This window comes from Danio aesculapii, chromosome 21 (assembly GCF_903798145.1).
Source record: "Danio aesculapii chromosome 21, fDanAes4.1, whole genome shotgun sequence".
Classification (NCBI taxonomy): Eukaryota; Metazoa; Chordata; class Actinopteri; order Cypriniformes; family Danionidae; genus Danio; species Danio aesculapii.
This window is the reverse complement of record NC_079455.1, coordinates 43,039,557-43,061,719: the sequence shown is the minus strand read 5'-3', so window position 1 is coordinate 43,061,719 and position 22,163 is coordinate 43,039,557. Positions and strand designations below refer to the sequence as shown.

The following is a 22,163-nucleotide window of genomic DNA, read 5'->3' as shown; positions in this document are numbered from 1 at the left end:
GCAAGAAGTTTGCTGGTTCAAGCCTTGGCTGGGTCAGTTGGCATTTCTGTATGGAGTTTGCATGTTCTTCCCGTGTTGGCTTGTGTTTCCTCCGGGTGCTTCAGTTTCAGCTCCCAAGTCCAAAAACATGCAGTACAGGTGAATTGGGTAGGCTAAATTGTCCGTAGTGTATGTGTGTGAATGAGTGTATATGAATGTTTCCCAGTGATCGGTTGCAGCTGGAAGGGCATGTGCTACATAAAACGTATACTCGATATGTTGGCGGTTCATTCCGCTGTGGCGACCCCAGATTAATAACGGAACTAAGCCGAAAAGAAAGTGAATGAATGAATAATATTTATAATAACGGAACTAAGCCGAAAAGAAAGTGAATGAATGAATAATATTTATAATAACGGAACTAAGCCGAAAACAAAGTGAATGAATGAATAATATTTATAATAACAGAACTAAGCCGAAAAAAAGTGAATGAATGAATAATATTTATAATAACAGAACTAAGCTGACAAGAAAGTGAATGAATGAATAATATTTATAATAACGGAACAAAGCCGAAAACAAAGTGAATTAATGAATAATATTTATAATAACGGGACTAAGCTGACAAGAAAGTGAATGAATGAATAATATTTATAATGACGGAACTAAGCCGAAAAGAAAGTGAATGAATGAATAATATTTATAATAACGGAACAAAGCCGAAAAGAAAGTGAATGAATGAATAATATTTATAATGACGGAACAAAGCCGAAAACAAAGTGAATTAATGAATAATATTTATAATAATGGAACTAAGCCGAAAACAAAGTGAATGAATGAATAATATTTATAATGACGGAACTAAGCCGAAAAGAAATTGAATGAATGAATAATATTTATAATAACGGAACAAAGCCGAAAAAAAAGTGAATGAATGAATAATATTTATAATGACGGAACAAAGCCGAAAACAAAGTGAATTAATGAATAATATTTATAATAACGGGACTAAGCCGAAAAGAAATTGAATGAATGAATAATATTTATAATGACGGAACAAAGCCGAAAACAAAGTGAATTAATGAATAATATTTATAATAACGGGACTAAGCCGAAAAGAAAGTGAATGAATGAATAATATTTATAATGACGGAACTAAGCCGAAAAGAAAGTGAATGAATGAATAATATTTATAATAACGGAACAAAGCCGAAAAGAAAGTGAATGAATGAATAATATTTATAATGACGGAACAAAGCCGAAAACAAAGTGAATGAATGAATAATATTTATAATAACAGAACTAAGCCAAAAGGAAATTGAATGAATGAATAATATTTATAATGACGGAACTAAGCCGAAAAGAAAGTGAATGAATGAATAATATTTATAATAACGGAACAAAGCTGAAAAGAAAGTGAATGAATGAATAATATTTATAATGACGGAACAAAGCCGAAAACAAAGTGAATGAATGAATAATATTTATAATAACAGAACTAAGCCAAAAGGAAATTGAATGAATGAATAATATTTATAATAACGGGACTAAGCCGAAAAGAAAGTGAATGAATGAATAATATTTATAATAACGGAACTAAGCCGAAAAGAAAGTGAATGAATGAATAATATTTATAATAACGGAACTAAGCCGAAAAGAAAGTGAATGAATGAATAATATTTATAATAACAGAACTAAGCCGAAAAGAAAGTGAATGAATGAATAATATTTATAATAACAGAACTAAGCCGAAAAGAAAGTGAATGAATGAATAATATTTATAATAACAGAACTAAGCCGAAAAGAAAGTGAATGAATGAATAATATTTATAATGACGGAACTAAGCCGAAAAGAAAGTGAATGAATGAATGAAAAGAAATGAATAATATTTAAGATACAGATCAGTCAAAAATGTTCCACCATTAAAAAGGCAGACCTCCCCCTGCACATCTTGTCTTAGCATTAATTAGGGAATCAGCCAGTCCCTGCATCCTGAAAAATACTTTCTATCATTTTAAATAGAAATGTACAAATCTTTTTCTTTTTTCACCTTGTTTTTCAGTTGACAAAACAGTCCTGACTAACGTTCTGTAAGTGAACAGCTCTGTTCAGCAGGATGCTTCATAAAATTCAGTCAATTCAGTTCAGCATATGTTCTTTGATCACCCTTCATTCATATGAATGTAAAACATTTGCACTCAGGACACAAGGAGGGGCCGCTTTATTAGAATCTGTTATTTATCAGCGTAATTCAGCACAGCGCAGTGCATGCAGACCATCAGGAGATATTTCAGAAGCAGATTGTGTGAATTCAAGAGTTTAGAAGCGACGCAGAGAGCAGCATTCAGTGCTGTGGGATGAGAATGGTTTCTCCCATCACCTGTTCTTCAAGTGGTTCGCCCCACTATTCAGCCAGCCTACCCTGAATGAGTCATCCTGCTCGTCCCTGATTGGCCATTCGGGATCCATCCCGAGGGATTGCCGTGCAGAAAGCTGCCGAGGCCTGACTTCATTCACAGAAACGTCGGTATGCCCGTCTGCCTTTCCATTCACAGGCAGCACAAATCATTTTCACCTGCGCGGCTGCTCAGCATCCTCTCCGGCTCTCCTCCGCATCTCTTCTGCATCTCCGTGACAACACAGAGCCAGGAGCACTTATAACGCTGTTATTTTGTGCTTGTTTTGCTTTTGTCTCAGTGGAGAAGACAAACCCTTGCTCTCTCTCTCTCTCTCTCTCTCTCTCTCTGTCTCTCTCTCTCTCTCTCTCTCTCTCTCTCTGTCTTCTTTTTTTTCAGTTTGCAGGCAGGAAAGCGAGACGCTGGGAGGGACTGCAGTGCGTTCGCCGCAGCAGTACAGGAAGCTTGTGAATGACTGCTGCTTCCCTGTCACAAGCTCTTCTGGACATTTCATATGAATGGCTCTTTTTTCGCTGCCTTAATGTCATGGGCTTCATCCCGTTGGCTGCTTTTTAATGAGGCTCGGAGATCTGACATCACTGTTTACGGTTGTATCCCCGCCGAATCCGGATGGCATTTAAGTGAGATGGAATCTTGACATTGTGTGTTTGAGAGAGATGTTTAATTATTCAACAAAGCTCATTCAGGAGCAAAGCTCGGCTTGTTTTGCCTTCTGTAGGGGAAGATATTCGAGCGCTCGTGTGGATGGATTTATGCCGATGTTTCATAGTGTCTAAGGAAGAACGAACGTGACGAACAAAGAGATTTAAATTTGAGCACATTTTTAACTCGCGGTTAACAATGGCGACATGTGAGCTAGTTGCGAACGAAAGGTGAACGCTGCTAAATATTTGTACTTGTAGTGTCATTTCAGTAATTTCAGCTTGTTCTTTATTTCTCAATCTTTTCAGCAGAGCGCCTTTCTTCTGAATTGAAGTCCACCAAGATTGTATGTACTGAGAATTAGTCATCACCATGCACACAGCGACTTGAGTTTCAATCTTTGTGGCGTACATGTGATCAAGCAACATGCACAGTACTCCAGTATGGTTTTTGCATTGAATTACGTCGTTGGATTATGTTGCTGACTCTTTTTGCGTTTTTTTGATCGGTTTGATTCGTTCGTTTTGACTGAAGTGTTCAACACTGAGCTCTTTATCGTCGTATTTATCTGGACTGAATTAAAGCAGGAGGCGTTCCTATGAACAGTGCAAATTTTGCAAATTGATTGGTTCTACCAAGCTGTAAGTGGGAGTTTTTTTTTGTAACAGAAAGTGCTCTGCAGTGTTGAGTGAGTCTTTTGTAGAGAAGGGTCTCTCTCTCTCTCTCTTTCTCTCTCTCTCTCTCTCTCGTTCTCTTTCTCTCTCTCTCTCCGAGTGAGTCATGCATGTTCAGGGATCTGCCAGGATGCGGGGAGAGAGAGAGACATCTCTTCACTAGAGATCTGTCTCTCTCTCTGCCATCTCTGGCCCTCTGTAGAAGAGCGACCTCGCTGCTTTTTTCTCATCGTCCTCTGTCTCCATGGATTCCGCGTTTTGTGGTTTATTTTTGGTCCCTGAGTTGCTGCTGTGCGGCGTCGGATTTTCCTGACGGCCGCTTGCTTCCTTTCTCCAAACCTTCGAGGACGCTTTCACTGCTCCAGCATGCAAAAGAAGTGGACGGTCAGCTGGGAGTTGGATGTGTCCATTCGTGTGTAGGCTGGCATACCGAGGGGAATGCTTCACCGTGCTAAATACAACCGATTCCGGAATGAGTCAGTGACATCCGTCGATGAGCTTCTGCACGGTCTCTCCATGAACGCCAAGGTCTCGGCCGTCCCGCCGTCACCGCCCGTGGGCGACCCTCCGTACGCCCCGCCAGCAGACCCTGACCCCGCTGAAGAGTCTGGCACCTTGTGCACCCTCATCAACAAAGTCTCCAACCTCAAATTCACCAACTCCTCTGGACTTCTAGGCATTAAGGGCCTGCCGTCCGCTGTCAAAGACCTGGCCGTGTCTAAGCTCCAGGGAGGAGCGGCAGCTGGCGCTTCCAGCAGCCCCGCTTCATCCACCCTCTCTGCGGCCTCCGGAGCCCCGCACGCCCTGCTGGAACCCAGCTCCACGAGTTCGGGGAAGAAGGGCCGGATGGAAGAATCTCAACCTAGTGGAGAGGGATGGAGCCTGGGCGGGACGGGGGCCGCAGGTTGTGGAGGGCTGGTGAATAAGCCGTCTCATGGATGGCTACACTCCAGCGAAAAAATCTCTGGACCTGGAGTGACGTATGTCGTTAAGGTAAGACCCAAATCCCATGTCTGTTTTTCTGCATGAAGGTAGAATACATCTTCTTCCTTTCCATGCGCTCGTACACAGGGATTATGTGTACGGTTTGGAATAATGCAGCCTGGAGAGAAGGTCGCAAGTGACCACAAAGCACAGACTGTTCCACCACATACAGTACCATGTTTACATGACGTCTGTTTCATGAGTCGTACATGCATGTGGAGGTGGGTGGTAAAAAACAAAACTCTAGTCATTTATTCTATATCAGGCTAACAGATGTAGATACTATTTGCTAATTGCATCATTGATCTAGCTGTATGTGTGAAACAAACTTTGTATTGCCAGCAATTCTTGTGGATATATAATTAAACCAGTACACCCCTCACAGATCTCTCTTTTAAATTCATGTTTTCTATAGGAAGCTTTACAATATTATATTTGTGCATATACAGTTGAAGTCAGAATTATTAGCAAGGACATTTTCACAGTATGTCTGATAATATTTATTTTGTTCTGGGGAAAGTCTTACTTGTTTTATTTAGGCTAAAATAAAAGCAGTTTTACATTTTTTTAAAAACATCAACATTTAAGGTCAATATTATTAGCTCCTTTAAGCTATATATTTTTTTGATAGTCTACAAAACAAACCATCATTATACAATAACTTTACCCTAACCTGCCTAGTTAACCTAATTAACACAGTTAAGCCTTGAAATGTTGAAAAATGAAAAATATCTAGTCAAATATTATTTTCTGGAAAAGATCAAATAAATCAGATATTAGAGATGAGTTATTAAAACTATTATGTTTAGAAATGTGTTGAAAATATCGTTAAACAGAAATAGGGGGAAAAAAATAAACAGAGGGCTAATAATTCAATGGGGCTAATAATTCTGACTGCAACTGTACATTAGATTAGTCAGTACTGAAGCCAAATCTGGAACTAATCTAACAAAATAACTTAAGGTCAAAATTAGTAAATTAATATGTTGAAGAAAAATGTAAATACAATTTTTATAAACAAACAAAACAAATTAGAAGAAACATAAAATTTAGTTTGTAAGGTTTGTATTTGATCATTTTTTGTTTTTTTGCAATAACAGTTGAAGTGTATTATCTTTTTTTCTGAAGATGATAGATGACCAAACCCTAATTTCAATGGATAGAATTGTTTAATAAAGCTGTTTTGTTGAAATTATAATCTATATTCACTGAGAAATGTATAAAAATATAAACTTTTAAAATAGGATATAGTCATTTCTGCTGAGCACCATTTGCTATATGTTGAATCAAAAACAAATGAAAGAAACTGTAAACTTGATGTAAACTTGGAACTTGATGGGACAAACTTGATATAATATAATATAATGTAATATAATATAATATAATATAATATAATATAATATAATATAATATAATATAATATAATATAATATAATATAATATGATGTAATATAATGTAATATAATATAAAATAATATATAATATAATATAATACAATATAATGTAATGTAATATAATATAATATAATATAATATAATATAATATAATATAATATAATATAATATAATGTAATGTAATATAAAATAATATATAATATAATACAATATAATGTAATGTAATATAATATAATGTAATATAATATATAATATAATATAATATAATATAATATAATATAATATAATATAATATAATATAATATAATATAATATAATACAATATAATGTAATGTAATATAATATAATGTAATATAATATATAATATAATATAATATAATATAATATAATATAATATAATATAATATAATATAATGTAATATAATATAATATAAGCATAATTTAATTTAGGACAGTTATGATGTTGCTCAAACTTGTTTTGACTTACATCTTTTCATATTCCTTTTAATATTTCACATCGCATTTGTTTATATAACTCTTAATACAAAAATATGTTTCAAAAAGCTTCAAATTAATAAACATTTCATGAATAAGTGTTAATGCTGTTAAATCCTGGATGAAATGCTTGTAAAGCATCTCTGCTGTAAGAGATATGTCTATATTAAATAGTGTCTATATTCTGCTGTTTAATAACGGGTAAATTAATTCTGTCCACGTATAGCAACTATATTTCTAATTCACAATAGACATTAAAGCATATTGCCAGATTTCCACCACCACTCAGCTCTACATGAATGTATTTCAGAGACGTTGACTGAGTAACATTAATCTTTAATGCATCACAAATGCCACATTCTCTTCTTTCCTTAAATATCCTAACATCATGGCAGTCCGCTCGACCGCTTATTTTTTTCTTTACCTCCACAGATTTGATCTATTCAAATTAACTGCAAGTTTATCACATCAAAAGGGAAGTGCATGCAAATCGCGTAACCACGGCGACCGGTTACCAGACCAGGGGGATGTTGTTCCGGCTACAGTTGTGTTACTGTATCGTCTCCGGGGAGCGTGACGTGTTGCAGGACAGAGCTGTTATTCTTGTCCACGTCTATACGCAAAAGACAAACACGATAACTGATCTTTGATTGTGCAGTTTTGGATTCGTGCAAATATGGCACCTCTGCTTTGAGCGCAGCTGATTTAAAACAATACTGATAACAGACTCTATGTAAAGGATCACTGTGCAGCCCCAAAATACTCATTAATTGTTATTTTTAGTCTGTTATTATCCTGTTTTATCATTTCAAATGTAACCAACACCTATATTTATCACTTGTTCTTTTAAATATTTAAATAAACTGAGATCAGAATAAGTATACAACATTATTTCACTAACATTTTAACATTTTATTCTCATGAAAGGATTTAAAGTAGACACTTTCATTAAATATGCCTTCTGTTTGCGTTAAAAATGAAAGGGGACATATTATGCCCCTTTCCCTAGTGTGTGTATGTAAAGTTCCAGCTCAAAATACAACACAAATAATGTTTTAAAACTCTTTAAAACCGACCCTTTTAGGCTTTGATCCTAATTGTGCTTAAATGTGACTGTCACTTTAAATTTAAATGAGATTGGGCTCTTTTCAGAAGAGGGCGGAGCTACAAATGCCTGTGTGTCAGCATAGTGGCAGATTCAAAAACATGATTTAACATTTTATGTTAATGAGGGAGAGCTGGTCACTAGTGGGCGGAGCTTTCCCCCTCTAATGACACGCCAAAGGGAGAATGTCAATCAAAGTGTTATAAAAAAAAACATTAATACATTTTTACCATTAGAAGCTGGTTATATTCACACACTATTGCCACACAACTGTGTTTAAACGCCATATAAAAGGATTTTTGCATAATAATTCCCTTTTAATTCACCTTTGTAAACATAATCAACATAATAGGACACCTCTTTTACTCTTTATGTTATACATACATTGCATTGTCCCCTGTTAGAATCATTGTTTTAGGTGTTCCTGCAGTAATAAGTGCATTAGTTCTAACATATTATGCAATATAAAAATGCATAATGTGCGCTGACCCCAGATCTTGCACTCTCATGTATTTTAAGCGTATTATCTAGAGTGTTTACGATCATATAAGCATGTTCACGGCCCCATTGAGCTAAAGGTGACTCGGATTCGTGCAGGATGATTCATACATCATTCCCTTCTTGTTTTTTTTTTCCCTATGAATAGTCCGTGGTAAAACACGATCCAACAACACGATTAAATTAGATCGTGCAAAGCAACTAAATCAGTGTTTTATTAGCAATGATTAACGTATAAGCATTACATGACAGTCTTTTGTCTACTTGTCAAATTGTTGGATATTTTGTACGAGTTTAAAGTTGACGGGTTCCATTCGATACCTCTCTTTCATTCTTTGTAGAGCTTAATGTGTGTTATTCTTTACAGTTCACTTATTGAGCCACCCTATGCATGAACACACACACACACACACACACACACACACACACACACACACACACACACACACACCATGCTCCATTTCACTAAAAGGACAGCTGCTGACATTGACTGGACGAGCTGTTCTCGAACACCAGTGTACAGACTTTTCATACAGTCTTTGCTTGATTAATAGGTTGAAGTAAAACTGTGTGTGCTTATATAATAAATTTTTTATTGAAAGCTATAAGGCATTTTGGTTGTTCTCAAGTATTAATTTGTGAGCAGTGTTGTTTTAGTACCACCAAGATACTGTTATACAAATATTATATTAATACTTTCAGTTAGAAGTTTTTTTTTTTGCTTGTTGCTAAATATATTAAGAAATCATTCATTCATTTTCCTTCGGATTAGTCTCTGTTTCAGAGGTCACCACAGTGGAATGAACCACCAACTAATCCAGCATATATTTTACGCAGCGGATGCCCTTCAAGCTGCAACCCAGTACTGGGAAACACCCATACACACTCATTCTCACACACACTCATACACTACGGCCAATTTTGTTTATTCAATTCACCTATAGCGCATGTGTTTCGACTGTGGGGGAAACCGAAGCACCTGGAGGAAACTCACGCCAACATGGGGAGAACATGCGACTCCACACAGAAATGCCAACTGGCCTAGCTGGGACTCGAACCAGTGACCTTCTTACTGTGAGGCAACAGTGTTAACCACTGAGCCATCGTGCCGCCCGTTATTATTCATTTATTCATTTTCTTTTCGGCTTAGTCCCTTTATTAATCCGGGGTCGCCACATCGGAGCCACTGAGCCACATTGCCGCACTATATTAATAATAGTAATAATTCAGTTTTAGTTTGAGTTGTTTTAATATATCAAGCTGAACGAAGTGAACTGTTTATGCTTATTTCTATTTATTTTAGTTACCATTTATTTAAATGTTATTTATTTATTTAATTATTTATTTTACTGTCGTTGGGGCCGATCACACCGAACGCGCATTTACTTTCCAAAAACTCGAGGCGAACCGCACTGCCTTTTTTGTTGACAAGTAAAAAAGAATCAGCTGGGTACTGTGCAAGAGTGTTGCTGTTGATATTAATATGATTTTAATATTTAATAACATCGTGAATTTTAAGATTTGTGAGTCATACAGCTTCGAATAACTCAAAACAGCAACCACAAGTCTCTCCTCCATCTCTAAAAGTCTCTGTTGTTGTCTTGACTACACAAACACAGCAGATGCTTCAACAGAAACCCCACCTCTGTTTTCATTTGATTGGAGAATGAAAAAGATGTGACTGATGTAACACGATCTATCCGCTCAGAGTTGATTTTTTTCAACTGCAAGCAGATGGCGCAGCAGGCGGTTAAACGCGAGGCACGCAAGACGCATAAGCAGTGTGCAAAATGCTCAAAGCCGTTAGTAAATCGTTCAAAAAAGGCACCTCTCAACGCAAAAAGCACAATGGTGGGATCGCCCCCTAAGTCTTCATTAACTAAATAAGTAGCTAACTAAATAATTAAGTTAACTAAATAAGTATGGCTTATATAAAGTATACAAGAGCTTCTTTATTAGGGCAAAGTTTTAAAGGGCCATGAACCCTCCCTCCCCTCCAGTCTTAGCAGGGTGTTTTCACACCTGTAGTTTGAAAAAAGTCAGGAAAGTAGGTGAGTCCAGTTTGCAAGAAAAGGGGAGTTTCAGTACGAGCACGCGCTGATTTTCACAGAGGCAGCACAAACACAGATGCAGGGGAGATAGACAGTGACTACGTTTACATGGACATCAGTAATCAAATTATTTGCATTAATCCAAATAAGACAATAATATGATTAAGGTGTTTAAGTTGCTTTTTTAAATGTTCCTTTCATGATTTGATTAACGTCATCGCGTCACCATGCTATCCACTTTTCCTCTGGAGTTTCATGTAATTTCGGGTGTTTCGTTCTTAATTTGTTGACCTTAACTGCAGTTTGGCACTTTCACTTTCATGCAGGAACATTTCATGCATGCCCCCCGTGACAAACCAGATATTGGATGCAAGGAACTGCTATAAGAGTGTTGTTATAATAGTATTTTTGATACCACACGCTGTATGAGAGAAAAAAACCTCTGTATATCTCAGGAACTTAGATGCACTCGGTAGGTGTAGAGAATAATGTCAGACAGCCGTGTGTGTATAGACTATCCTGTCACAAAATGCCGCAAAAATCCTACACGATGGCAATAGTTTGATTAAGGTGTTTACATGTTTACATTCAGAAAGCAGCATTTACAGTGGATAATTCAGTCCATAATATTGTAGTGATATTAACGTACTATAAACTTAGTAAGTAAATAATTTTGACTAAGGTATGTCTTTAAAACTGAAGGAGTACTGCTGACATTACGACCTAACTTTGCCATCTGGAGAAACATAAACAAAGAACACTGATCACACACTTACCAAATTTCAATCAACACAAACTGGAACCGCGTCTTTTTTTTAAAGGAAGATGAGTGGCAAATCCGGATTTCACCATTTCCAGATTCGAAATGCTCTCGGGTAAAAAATGTTCAGCAATGGTTTACATTACTGGCTAAAAACCGACTCCTTACAGAAATGAAGATCTGCACCTATATCAGCATGATAACCAGTGCTTTAACTGACCAAAACCATCTTTGGGGGGATTTTATTGCAAGTGTAATTAATTATTTTTTTGGACTCAAGTCTCCTTCATTAACACGGAGGAGGCGGGCTTTATGACTTGTACTGCGGCCAGCCCCCAGGGGGCGATCTAACAGTCAGGACCTTCACTCAAAAGCAGGCTGACGGCACACTTGGTTGAGACAAGTTGGAGCTAAAATACCTAGAATTGCTTAGGGCCCCCAAATCACTAATTATGCCCCTGACTGTATGTACTACTCATTAAAATCTATACAGTTAGTCAATAATCTCCATCACTGTGTTTGCAAACCTCTGCACTGACTCACTGTCCGCTTCCGGTCTGCGCTTTGAGGTTCATTGTGTGCAGTGCAGAAGTTGATTTTCTGGTGTGTGTGTGTGTGTGTGTGTGTGTGTGTGTGTGTGTGTGTGTGGGGGTTTGTGTGTTTTGGGCTCTGCTCAGGTGAGCTACTGCAGGTGACTCATTGATTTAGTCAAGGAAGGCTGTAGTGAGACTCTCATTGAATGAGTCATGCAGCAGCAGCAGCAGCGGCGAGAGATCAGTGAGGGGAGAGGCTAAAAAAAGACCAGGCGTGATGTCACTGTTTATCTATGATGTCATCCACTGGAGACAAAGTCACTCTGATCTCTGAGGAGGCCTTTTCATATATGCAGAGCGCTGTTAATAGTTATGTAATGCTAATAAGAGTTTATTTTTATTTTGTTATTATTATTATTATTATTAAGGGTGTCATGGTGGCTCAGTGGCAAGATGGTCGCTGGTTGAGCCTCGGCTGGGTCAGTTGGCATTTCTGAGTGGTGTTTGAACAGTTTCCTCCGGGTGCTCCGGTTTCCCCCACAAGCCCAAAGACATGCGCTATAGGGGAATTGAGGAAACTAAATTGGTCGTGGTGTGTGTGCGTGTGTGTGTGTGTGTGAATGCGAGAGTATGGATGTGTCCCAGTGATGGGTTGCAGCTGGAAGGGCCTTCACTGCGTAAAACATATGCTGGATAAGACGGTTCATTCCGCTGTGGCCACCCCAGATTAATAAAGGTACTGAGCCGAAAGGAAAATGAATGAATTATTACTATTATTATTATTATTATTATTATGTTTTCTTTTATTGTAGTAAATTTTTATAGTTTTTTATTTATTTATTTATGTGATAATAGATTTAATGTTAGCTTTGTGAGTTAGGGCGGCACAGTGGCTCAGTGGTTGGAACTGTGGCCTCACAGCAAAAAGGACGCTGGTTCGAGTCCCAGCTGGACCAGTTGGCATTTCTGTGTGGAGTTTGCATGTTCTCCCCGTGTTGGGGTGGGTTTCCTCTGGGTGTTTCTGTTTCCCCCACAAGTCCAAAGACATGTGCTGTAGGTGAATTTGAATAAACTCAATTGGACGTAGCATGTGAGTATGTGTTTAAATGTGAGAGTGTATGGGTGTTTCCCAGTACTCTGTTGCAGCTGGAAGGGGATCCGCTGCATAAAACATATGCTGGAACAGTTGGCGGTTCATTCTACTGTGACGACCTCTGAAATAGAGACTAAAGGGGATCACACACCAGAAGCGCCGCTCGGTGGCGCACCGAATAGCGCCACGCAGCGCCATACATTTCCGAATTCTAAATATAGGTTTCTATCAGGGTACACACACCGGCGGCTGTCCTCGGCGTCCAGCCACGACTCAGGACACTGTCCATTTTTCTGCCGCGCCACAGAGCGCCATCTGAATAGTTTCGTTTAAGATAGCATGCGAATGTGCGCGTCTGGTGTGCGATACTTTCAACTGTCATGTGCGCGTCGTGTCGCAGCGCTAAGCGACTCATCCGGTGTGTGACGGCCTTAAGGCAAAGGAAAATGAATAAATGGAGTTTAAGGTTGTCAAAATGAATTTTTTTAAATGTTTGTTCACATATTTATATTTTTTTTATTGCTGTTGTTTTATTTAATACTGTGCTATTCTTATAAGTTTAAAGTTTTGAGTTTAAGAATCAGTGTTTAAGAATATGAGATGACTACATTTGAAGTCTTTGGGTACTTTTTTTACGTAGTTAATCATTCTTATTTTTTACGTTACCTAACTTATTTAAAAAAAAAACTGTTAGAAAATGAGATGAATACCATAAGATAAAATGCTTGCTATTTTTTTATATTTCTTTATTTGTTTATTTATTTTATATTATAAATTAAGTTGAATACTTTTTGGTGTGATTTATGTAGGGCTTGGATTATGAGTATTTATAAAGATCAATAGTTTAATACTTTACTTTAGCAGTCCATGCTTTTATAGATTTTTATTTAATATAATAGTTTAATAATATTTATAATAGTATTTAATAATATAATAATTTAAATGATGTAGGGTTAGGATTTGGGTTTACTGTTAAAGTATATGAAGTGAATCTCTAAAGACTTTTAATCATTCTTGGTATTGTTTCATTTTATATTTACTTATTGATATTCATTCTAAGGTCTCTGGTTCAAATGGCTGAGCCATTTATAATTTCTGTGTGGAGTTTGCATGTTCTCCCCATGTTGGCGTGGGTTTCCTCCAGATGCTCCGGTTTCCCCCACAGTCCAAACACATGCGCTTTAGGGGAATTGATGAATTAAACTGGCCATAGTGTATGTGTGTGTGTGTGTGTGTGCGTGTGTGTGCGTGTGTGTGCGTGTGTGTGCGTGTGTGTGTGTGTGCGTGTGTGTGCGTGTGTGTGCGCGTGTGTGTGTGTGCGTGTGTGTGTGCGTGTGTGTGTGCGCGTGTGTGCGCGTGTGTGCGCGTGTGAGCGCGTGTGTGTGCGTGTGTGTGTGTGTGTGAATAAGTATGTACGAGTGTTTCTCAGTACTGGGTTGCAGCTGGAAGGGCATCGGCTGTGTAAAACATATGCCGGATAAATTGGCAGTTCATTATGCTGTGGTGACCCCAGAGGAATAAAGGGACTAAGCCAAAGGAAAATGAATGAATAAAGGATTTTATTTAAAGCCTTCTAATATCATCCATACTATGTTACATAGAGTTAAGGCTTTTTATAGAGAACAGGCTTAATAATTAAAATAATTTCCTGTAAAAAAATTATTGTATGTCTGCACATTTCAGCTTTACCAGTGTATCTGTGTGTTTTGTATGTGGTTGTGTGACAAATCTGAATTTTGTGTGTGTGTGTGTGTGTGTGTGTGTTCAACTGTGTTTATCAGTGTGCGACTGTAGATTAAAGCAGATTAAAAGCATTAACAATCTTTCACACAAAAATGAACATTCATTCATTTATTTAATCGCCCTCATGTTGTTCACTACATGGACTTCTGGTTATTATTTCTGATTATGATTGTGATTAAAATGCTCTTGCATGGCCGAGTTTACAAAGGCCACAGCATGTCAAGCTCTACAAAGCGCTCCATTCACAAAGAAGCATCACTTACTCAGTTTCTGAACGAATCATTTGATTTGAACAAATCATTTGAATGATTGAGTCATTCATTAAGATAATCACTTCCTGTCATCTACTTGCAGTTTTAATGTCATATTCATAAATGACAGGCCTAATAAGCCAGCACAAACATTCATTCTTTCATTTTATTTTGACTTAGTCTCTATTTTTGAGGTCACAGTGGAATGAACTGCCAACTATTCCAGCATATGTTTTATGCAGCGGATGCCCTTCCGGCAGCAACCCAGTACTGGGAAACACCCATACAATCATTCTCTCACACACACACACACACTCATACACTATGGCCAGTTTTTATTCATTCATTCGTTTTTCTTTGGCTTAGTCCCTTATTTGTCAGGGGTCACCACAGTGGAATGAACCACCAACTATTCCAGCATGTTTTACGCAGCGGATGCCATTCCAGCCGCAACCCAGTACTGGGAAACACCCATACAGACTCACATTCACTCACACTCATACACTACGGCCAATTTAGTTTACCCAATTCACTTATAGCACATGTGTTTGGACTCTGGGAAACACCGGAGCACCCGGGGGAAACCCACGCCAACACGGGGAGAACATGCAAACTCCACACAGAAGTGCCAACTGACCTAGTCAGGACTCAAACCAGCGACCTTCATGCTGTCAGGCGACAGTGCTAACCACTGAGCCACCGTGCCACCTCAGCACAAACAGTGAAATATTCATTAGTCCCTTTATTAATCCGGGGCCGCCACAGCAGAATGAACCGACAACTATTCCAGCATATGTTTTATGCAGCGGATGCCCTTCCAGCCGCAACCCATCACTGGGAAACATCCATTCACACTCATTCACACACATACATTACGGACAGTTTAGCCTACCAAATTCACCTGTACCGCATGTGTTTGGACTGTGGGGGAAACCCGGAGGAAACCCACGCGAATGCAGGGAGAGCATGCAAACTCCACACAGAAACACCAACTGATCCAGCCGAGGCTCGAACTAGCAACCTTCTTGCTGTGAGGCGACAGCACTACCTACTGCGCCACTGCATCGCCTAACTGTTTTTTTGTCTTTCTATTGCGAATGAAGATAAATAAATTCTACAGGTTTCTGGTTTCAGCACAGTTTATGTTGCTTTGTAGTACTACTGTTGTATTTATCATATGCTTGTTGGCTAAACCAATGTCTAGTCTTGTAGAGAAGCGGTTCTAAGGTCATTTCTGTGTTTGTTTTTCAGTATTTGGGCTGCATCGAGGTTCTTCGCTCAATGAGATCTCTGGACTTCACCACACGATCACAGATCACACGGTACGAACAGTTTGTATTCATACACAAAGTCTAAACGTAAGATGTTAAACAGTCATGCTGAGCAATGAATGGGCTATATGCACAGCAAGTGTTTTTCAGCCACAGATAAACTGACTATTGTGACTATTTTCAATTTCATAAGGTTTATTTGACAGCATCGATAATGTAATTTAATTATAATATAGTCAGTTCAATAGACTTAAGCATTCATTTAGTTGTTCAAGCGTAAAACGAGATGAAAGACCGCTTAAAAACAAGTGCCGTCAGGAGCAGCAGCTTAACGGAGAAACTCCATTGAAAATCCTGTGGTAAAGTAAATGTCCATATTTTAAAGACATGGCGTGGGACAATGGAATTTAATGCAGTTCTTCTTGTCTGGTCTGAGACCCACTTTATATCGTATATAAATCAGACAGTAAAGATCAAGGATTTTTAAAGAAAACAGACCTTATCATATTGAGTTTATATGCCAATTCACCGTAAGTGCCTGAGCGGGATTATTAAAAAATAAAAGTCTCTGTGTATATACCCCTTTGTGGGTATATTAACTGAAGTCATAGTGGCACTTTGGTAATAGTTTTAATGGGTTATGTATGGCACACGGTCTTGATCAGAGATGCCCAAACTAGGGTCCGTGGGACAAAGTTGGCCCATGGTAACCTTTGATTAACCATCCCATCTGAGAAGAGAGGGAGAATGAGGGGGATGGTTTAGAGATTGTCAATTCAAATTTAACGTAACCCTTTGTTTGTTTTAAGCTTTGTTTGTTTGTGAAAAGCTAACTGAAATTAAATGCTTTGGTTAAATGGTGTAAATTAATCAGTGAGCAAATCAAGTCCAAGGCAGATTCTGCTTGACTAGTGTATTCAGCATTGAACACCACTGTGTTTAAATGTGATGTCTATGTTTTTATTGCAATACGTTATCATTCAAAAAGTTATACTGCATTAGTTAATACGATTTAAAGTAATATTTCTTTTTATTTTGAAATATTATTAAATAAGTTAGGAAATTACCCATGGCAACCTTTGGCTCAAGGCTCTCGATAATATTTGGTTTTTGGCCCTTCATACTTTAAAGATTGGGCACCCCTGGTCTAGATGTATGTTCTGTCTAGATGAATTCTGTGTGAACTGATTTGGTTTTGAACCAGCGACCTTCTTGCTGTGAGGCGATTGTGCTACCCACTGTGCCACCGTGCTGCTCACCATTTTAAAAATATGAAAAATCTTATTTTTTAAATGCTAATTAATTATCATCCATAATAAAATAATAATAATAATAAAAATTGTGAATCTGTTAAAACTTAAATTAAAAACTGTAGCCTATATGCAAATAACAAACTGGCCAGCTCATTTCCTCAGTCAGAATTTGTTCATTTAAAAAATAAAATCCTTCTTTTATTGGTTATTCTTCTTAAAGCCTTCCTCTATTGGTTATTTTCATTCATTTATGATGGCATGCTGTCAAAAATGGCACAAATGGGCTCATATAGGTGCCAAATTCTGGACTTTGTTAGATATATAAAGGTTATATACAGTTGAAGTCAGAATTATTAGCTCCCCTTTGAATTTTTTTTCTTTTTTAAATATTTCCCAAATTATGTTTAACAGAGCAAGAAAATTTTCACAGTGTGTCTGATAATATTTTTTCTTCTGGAGAAAGTCTTATTTGTTTTATTTCGGCTAGAATGAAAGCAGTTTTTAATTTTTTATGAACCATTTTAAGGTCAAAACTATTAGCTACATTTTTTTCGATAGTCTACAGAACAAACCATCGTTATACAATAACTTGCCTAATTACCCTAACCTGCCTAGTTAACCTACTGTAATTAACCTAGTTAAGCCTTTAAATGTCACTTTAAGCTGTATAGAAGGAATATCTAGTCAAATATTATTTACTGTCATCATGACAAAGAGAAAATAAATAAGTTATTAGAAATGAGTTATTAAAACTATTATGTTTAGAAATGTGTTGAAAAAAAATCTCCATTAAACAGAAACTGGGGGAACAAATAAAGAGGGGGGCTAATAATTCTGACTTCAACTGTATATGAAGGTTATATATAATTATATATATTTTTTCAGTTTGTAAAAATTTTAATGAAGTGCAAAATATAAAGTAGTGTGAATCATAACTTTTCTTATAGATTATATTTTGTAATTAATAAAATAACCTAGCACTGACTGACAGAAAGGACAGTTCAGTTGAGCACGCTTCTAATATCATGTTTTCTTCTGTTATATATATGTCTTTTATGTTTATATATTTATCAATATTTATATTCCATTGTTTTGCTACTAAATCACAGTTAATGGCTGTTGTTCTCTGCTTTTTAGCTGCTTTTGGGTTACATCACAGTTAATGGCCCCCGTGTGGCGTTACATGACTGTTATCAGCTCTTTTATGTGTGTTTTCTGTATTTGCATCCTCTGCCAAACACTCATTTATTGTTGCTAAAAGCAGCGCGTGAGATGTGAGTGTGTGTTTGTGTGTATGTGTGCATGCTTGTGTCTCTATATATGTGTGTGTGTATGAGTGTAAATTAGTGTGTGTGTGCAGATGAGTCATTGTGTAACATTAGTGTGGCGGCAGCGGATCTGGGCTCATCCCAGCGGACGGCTCTTGTTTATTGAGCGATGTGTTGTGTGGGCCGCTGTTAGCGTTAGCAGAGCTGGAGATGACATGTCATATCCTCTTTTCTGCCTGACTTCCTGCTTCACACGAGCACACACTGTCCACAACTGAGTGTGAACTCTCGGCAGCCCAAATATTTTAATATTAACCGTAATATGAGATGATATGTTAGCCTCTTTTGAAAACAATAGTATTTTAATGTGTAGTAATTTTTTATTTCTTATTTCATTATTTATGTATGTATAGAGAGAGCAGGGATGTTTTTTTCATAGTATTTTCTATCATAATTTATAAAAATGTTTCTTTTATTTGGGCTGGAATAAAATATTAATATTATTAGTGCCCTTAATTTTTATTTTATTTTATTTAGATATTTTTTTGATTGGCTACATAACAAACCCCTGTTTTCCAATGACCTGCCTAATTAAGCTAATGCCTAGTTGAAGTAATTACCTTGATTAAGCCTTTACATTTCGACTTAAGCGGGATACTAGTATTTTACTTAATAACTTCTAAATTAATGTAGTCATCATGAAAAAGACAAAAGAAATTAGTTATTAGAAATTAGTTATTAAAACTATTATAAACTTAACATTTCACAGGAGGGCTAATATTTTTGACCATGACATAATTTATTCTATTGTGTTAAATTTATGTAATGAATAATTAGAATCAGATCTGTAATGAAACTGTAATGATTTATTACAGTAAAAACAAATAGGATAAATGTGTTTAATTGATGATAAATAAAGTCAAATATTAAAATATTTGTAATATATACTATATTTGTGGTCTTTATTTTCTTTATGCAGAACAGAATTTGACGTTTATTCCCTAAAATAATATAAACAATAAATATTGACAGTTTACTATTTTATGTAATATTTATTATTATTATTATTAATATTATTATTATCGTTTGCTATCTGTAAGTAACATTATTTATCATTTTATCATCATTATGCATTATTTGACGATATATATTATATATTGACAATCGTTTTGTTATAGCTATCAGGTGACCGAATCTGAAATACATTACGAACAGTGCATTTTTTTTGTACGTTCCAGAAAACAAATCCACTAGAGGGCACTGTCTACATTTGTGCGAATCTGAAATACATTACTAACAATGCATTTTGCTGTATGTTCCAGACTAAAATTTCCACTAGAGGGCGCTGTCTACATTTATGTGAATCTGACATACGCTACTAATTGTGTATGTTGTTGTACATTTCAGACAACAAATCCACTAGAGGGCGCTGTCTACATTTGTGCGAATCTGAAATACAATACTAACAATGCCTTTTGTTGTATGTTCCAGACTAAAATTTCCACTAGAGGGCGCTGTCTACATTTGTACGAATCTGACAAACATTACTAACAGTGTATTTTTTTTCACGTTCCAGAAAACAAGTCAACTAGAGGGTGCTGTCTACATTTGTGCGAATCTGAAATACAATACTAACAATGCCTTTTGTTGTATGTTCCAGACTAAAATTTCCACTAGAGAGCGCTGTCTACATTTATGTGAATCTGACATACGCTACTAATTGTGTATGTTGTCGTACATTTCAAATAACAAGTACACTAGAGGGCACTGTCTACATTTGTACGAATCTGACAAACATTACTAACAGTGCATTTTTTTGCACGTTCCAGTAAACAAATCCACTAGCGGGCAATGTGTATATTTGTGCGAATCTGAAATACATTACTATTACAGTGCATTTTGTTGTATGTTCCAGAATAAAATTTCCTCTAGAGAGCGCTGTCTACATTTGTGTGAATCTGAAATACATTTCTAATAGTGTATGTTGTTATTCATTTCAGACAACAAATCCACTAGAGGGTGCTGTCTACATTTGGACGAATCTGACAAACATTACTAACACTGCATTTTTTTTGCACGTTCCAGAAAACAAATCCACTAGAGAGGGCTGTCTACATTTGTGTGAATCTGACATATGCTAATAATTGTGTATGTTGTTGTACATTTCAGACAACAAATCCACTAGAGGGCACTCTCTTCATTTGTGCAAATCTGAAATACATTACTAACAATGCATTTTGTTGTATGTTCCAGACTAAAATTTCCACTAGAGAGCGCTGTCTACATTTGTGTGAATTTGACATACGCTACTAATTGTGTATGTTGTTGTACATTTCAGACAACAAATTCACTAGAGGGCACTCTCTTCATTTGTGCAAATCTGAAATACATTAGTAATGCTGTATGTTGTCATACATTTCAAACAAGTCCACTAGAGGGTGCTGTCTACATTTGTACAATTCTGACAAACATTACTAACACTGCATTTTTTTTGCACGTTCCAGAAAACAAGTCCACTAGAGGGCGCTGTCTACATTTGTGCGAATCTGAAATACATTACTATAACAGTGCATTTTGTTGTATGTTCCAGACAAAAATTTCCACTAGAGGGCGCTGTCTACATTTGTACAATCCTGACAAACATTACTAACAGTGCATTTTTTTTGCACGTTCCAGAAAACAAGTCCACTAGAGGGCGCTGTCTACATTTGTGCGAATCTGAAATACATTACTATAACAGTGCATTTTGTTGTATGTTCCAGACAAGAAATTCACTAGAAGGCGCTGTCTACATTGTGCAAATCTGAAATACATTACTAATAGTGCATTCTGTTGTGCGTTTCAGACAACAAATCCACTAGAAGGCGCTGTCCACATTTGTGCGAATCTGAAATAACTAATAGTGTATTTTGTTGTGTTTTAGACAACAAATGCACTAGAGGGTGCTGTCTTCATTTGTGTGAATCTGAAATACATTACTATTATTGTATATTGTTGTTCGCTTCAGACAACAAATCCACTAGAGGGCGCTGTTTTCATTTGTGCAAATCTGAAAAATATTACTAAGAGTGCGTTTCGTTGTTTGTTTTCGATATTATATAATATATCAATAAAGTTTGCTGTGAATTTTATGTAATTTTTATTGTTTTTTTGTTTATCGTGCTATTATTATTTTTATTTTTTTTTATTATGTACCATCAACAATCAGCAATCAACATTATTTATCATTTTATTACTGTCATTATGTATCATTTTACCAGTAAAAAAGCATTGACAGAAACCGATCAAATCTTTCCCATAATGAACTGCATGTTTCCTCTCACTTTACTTCAGACTTACTCATATCTTCATATTTTTGTGTGTTTTTTTTCTCCGCAGGGAGGCGATCAGTCTGGTGTGTGAATCCGTTCCTGGTGCCAAAGGAGCTCTGCGCAAAAGAAAGGTACAAACACATCAGTGGCTAATTCATGCCCACATTCTATTTCGTGTATTTCCAGCAATATTTTAGAAATATCTGTCTTTTTATTGGGTGATTAAGAGTAATATATTGTATTTGTCTGCATTCTAATCTTATATTATTTTACAGAAATATCATTTCTTCACATTTGTCAAGTCAAACTGAGCTGATTTTTGTTCTGTATTCTAAAATAAATAACATTGTTGTTGTTTGATGGTTATTTAGATTTAGGATTGATGGAAATTATACCACTCAGCGTGTGTTTGTGTGTGTGAGAATGCTAAACTCACTTAA

At 36.6% G+C, this 22,163-nt stretch overlaps 1 protein-coding gene across 1 annotated transcript in view; it reads left to right on the top strand.

Moving 5' to 3' along the window:
• The window catches only part of shc3 (SHC (Src homology 2 domain containing) transforming protein 3), a 59,225-nt gene that overhangs the window by 6,261 nt on the left and 30,801 nt on the right, over window positions 1–22,163 (top strand). The window contains exons 2-4 of the mRNA XM_056446261.1: window positions 2,776–4,706; window positions 15,872–15,942; window positions 21,791–21,854. Coding sequence (XP_056302236.1) covers window positions 4,152–4,706; window positions 15,872–15,942; window positions 21,791–21,854 — 690 coding nt within the window. The 5' untranslated portion in view covers window positions 2,776–4,151. The remainder of the gene's footprint in view (window positions 1–2,775; window positions 4,707–15,871; window positions 15,943–21,790; window positions 21,855–22,163) is intronic.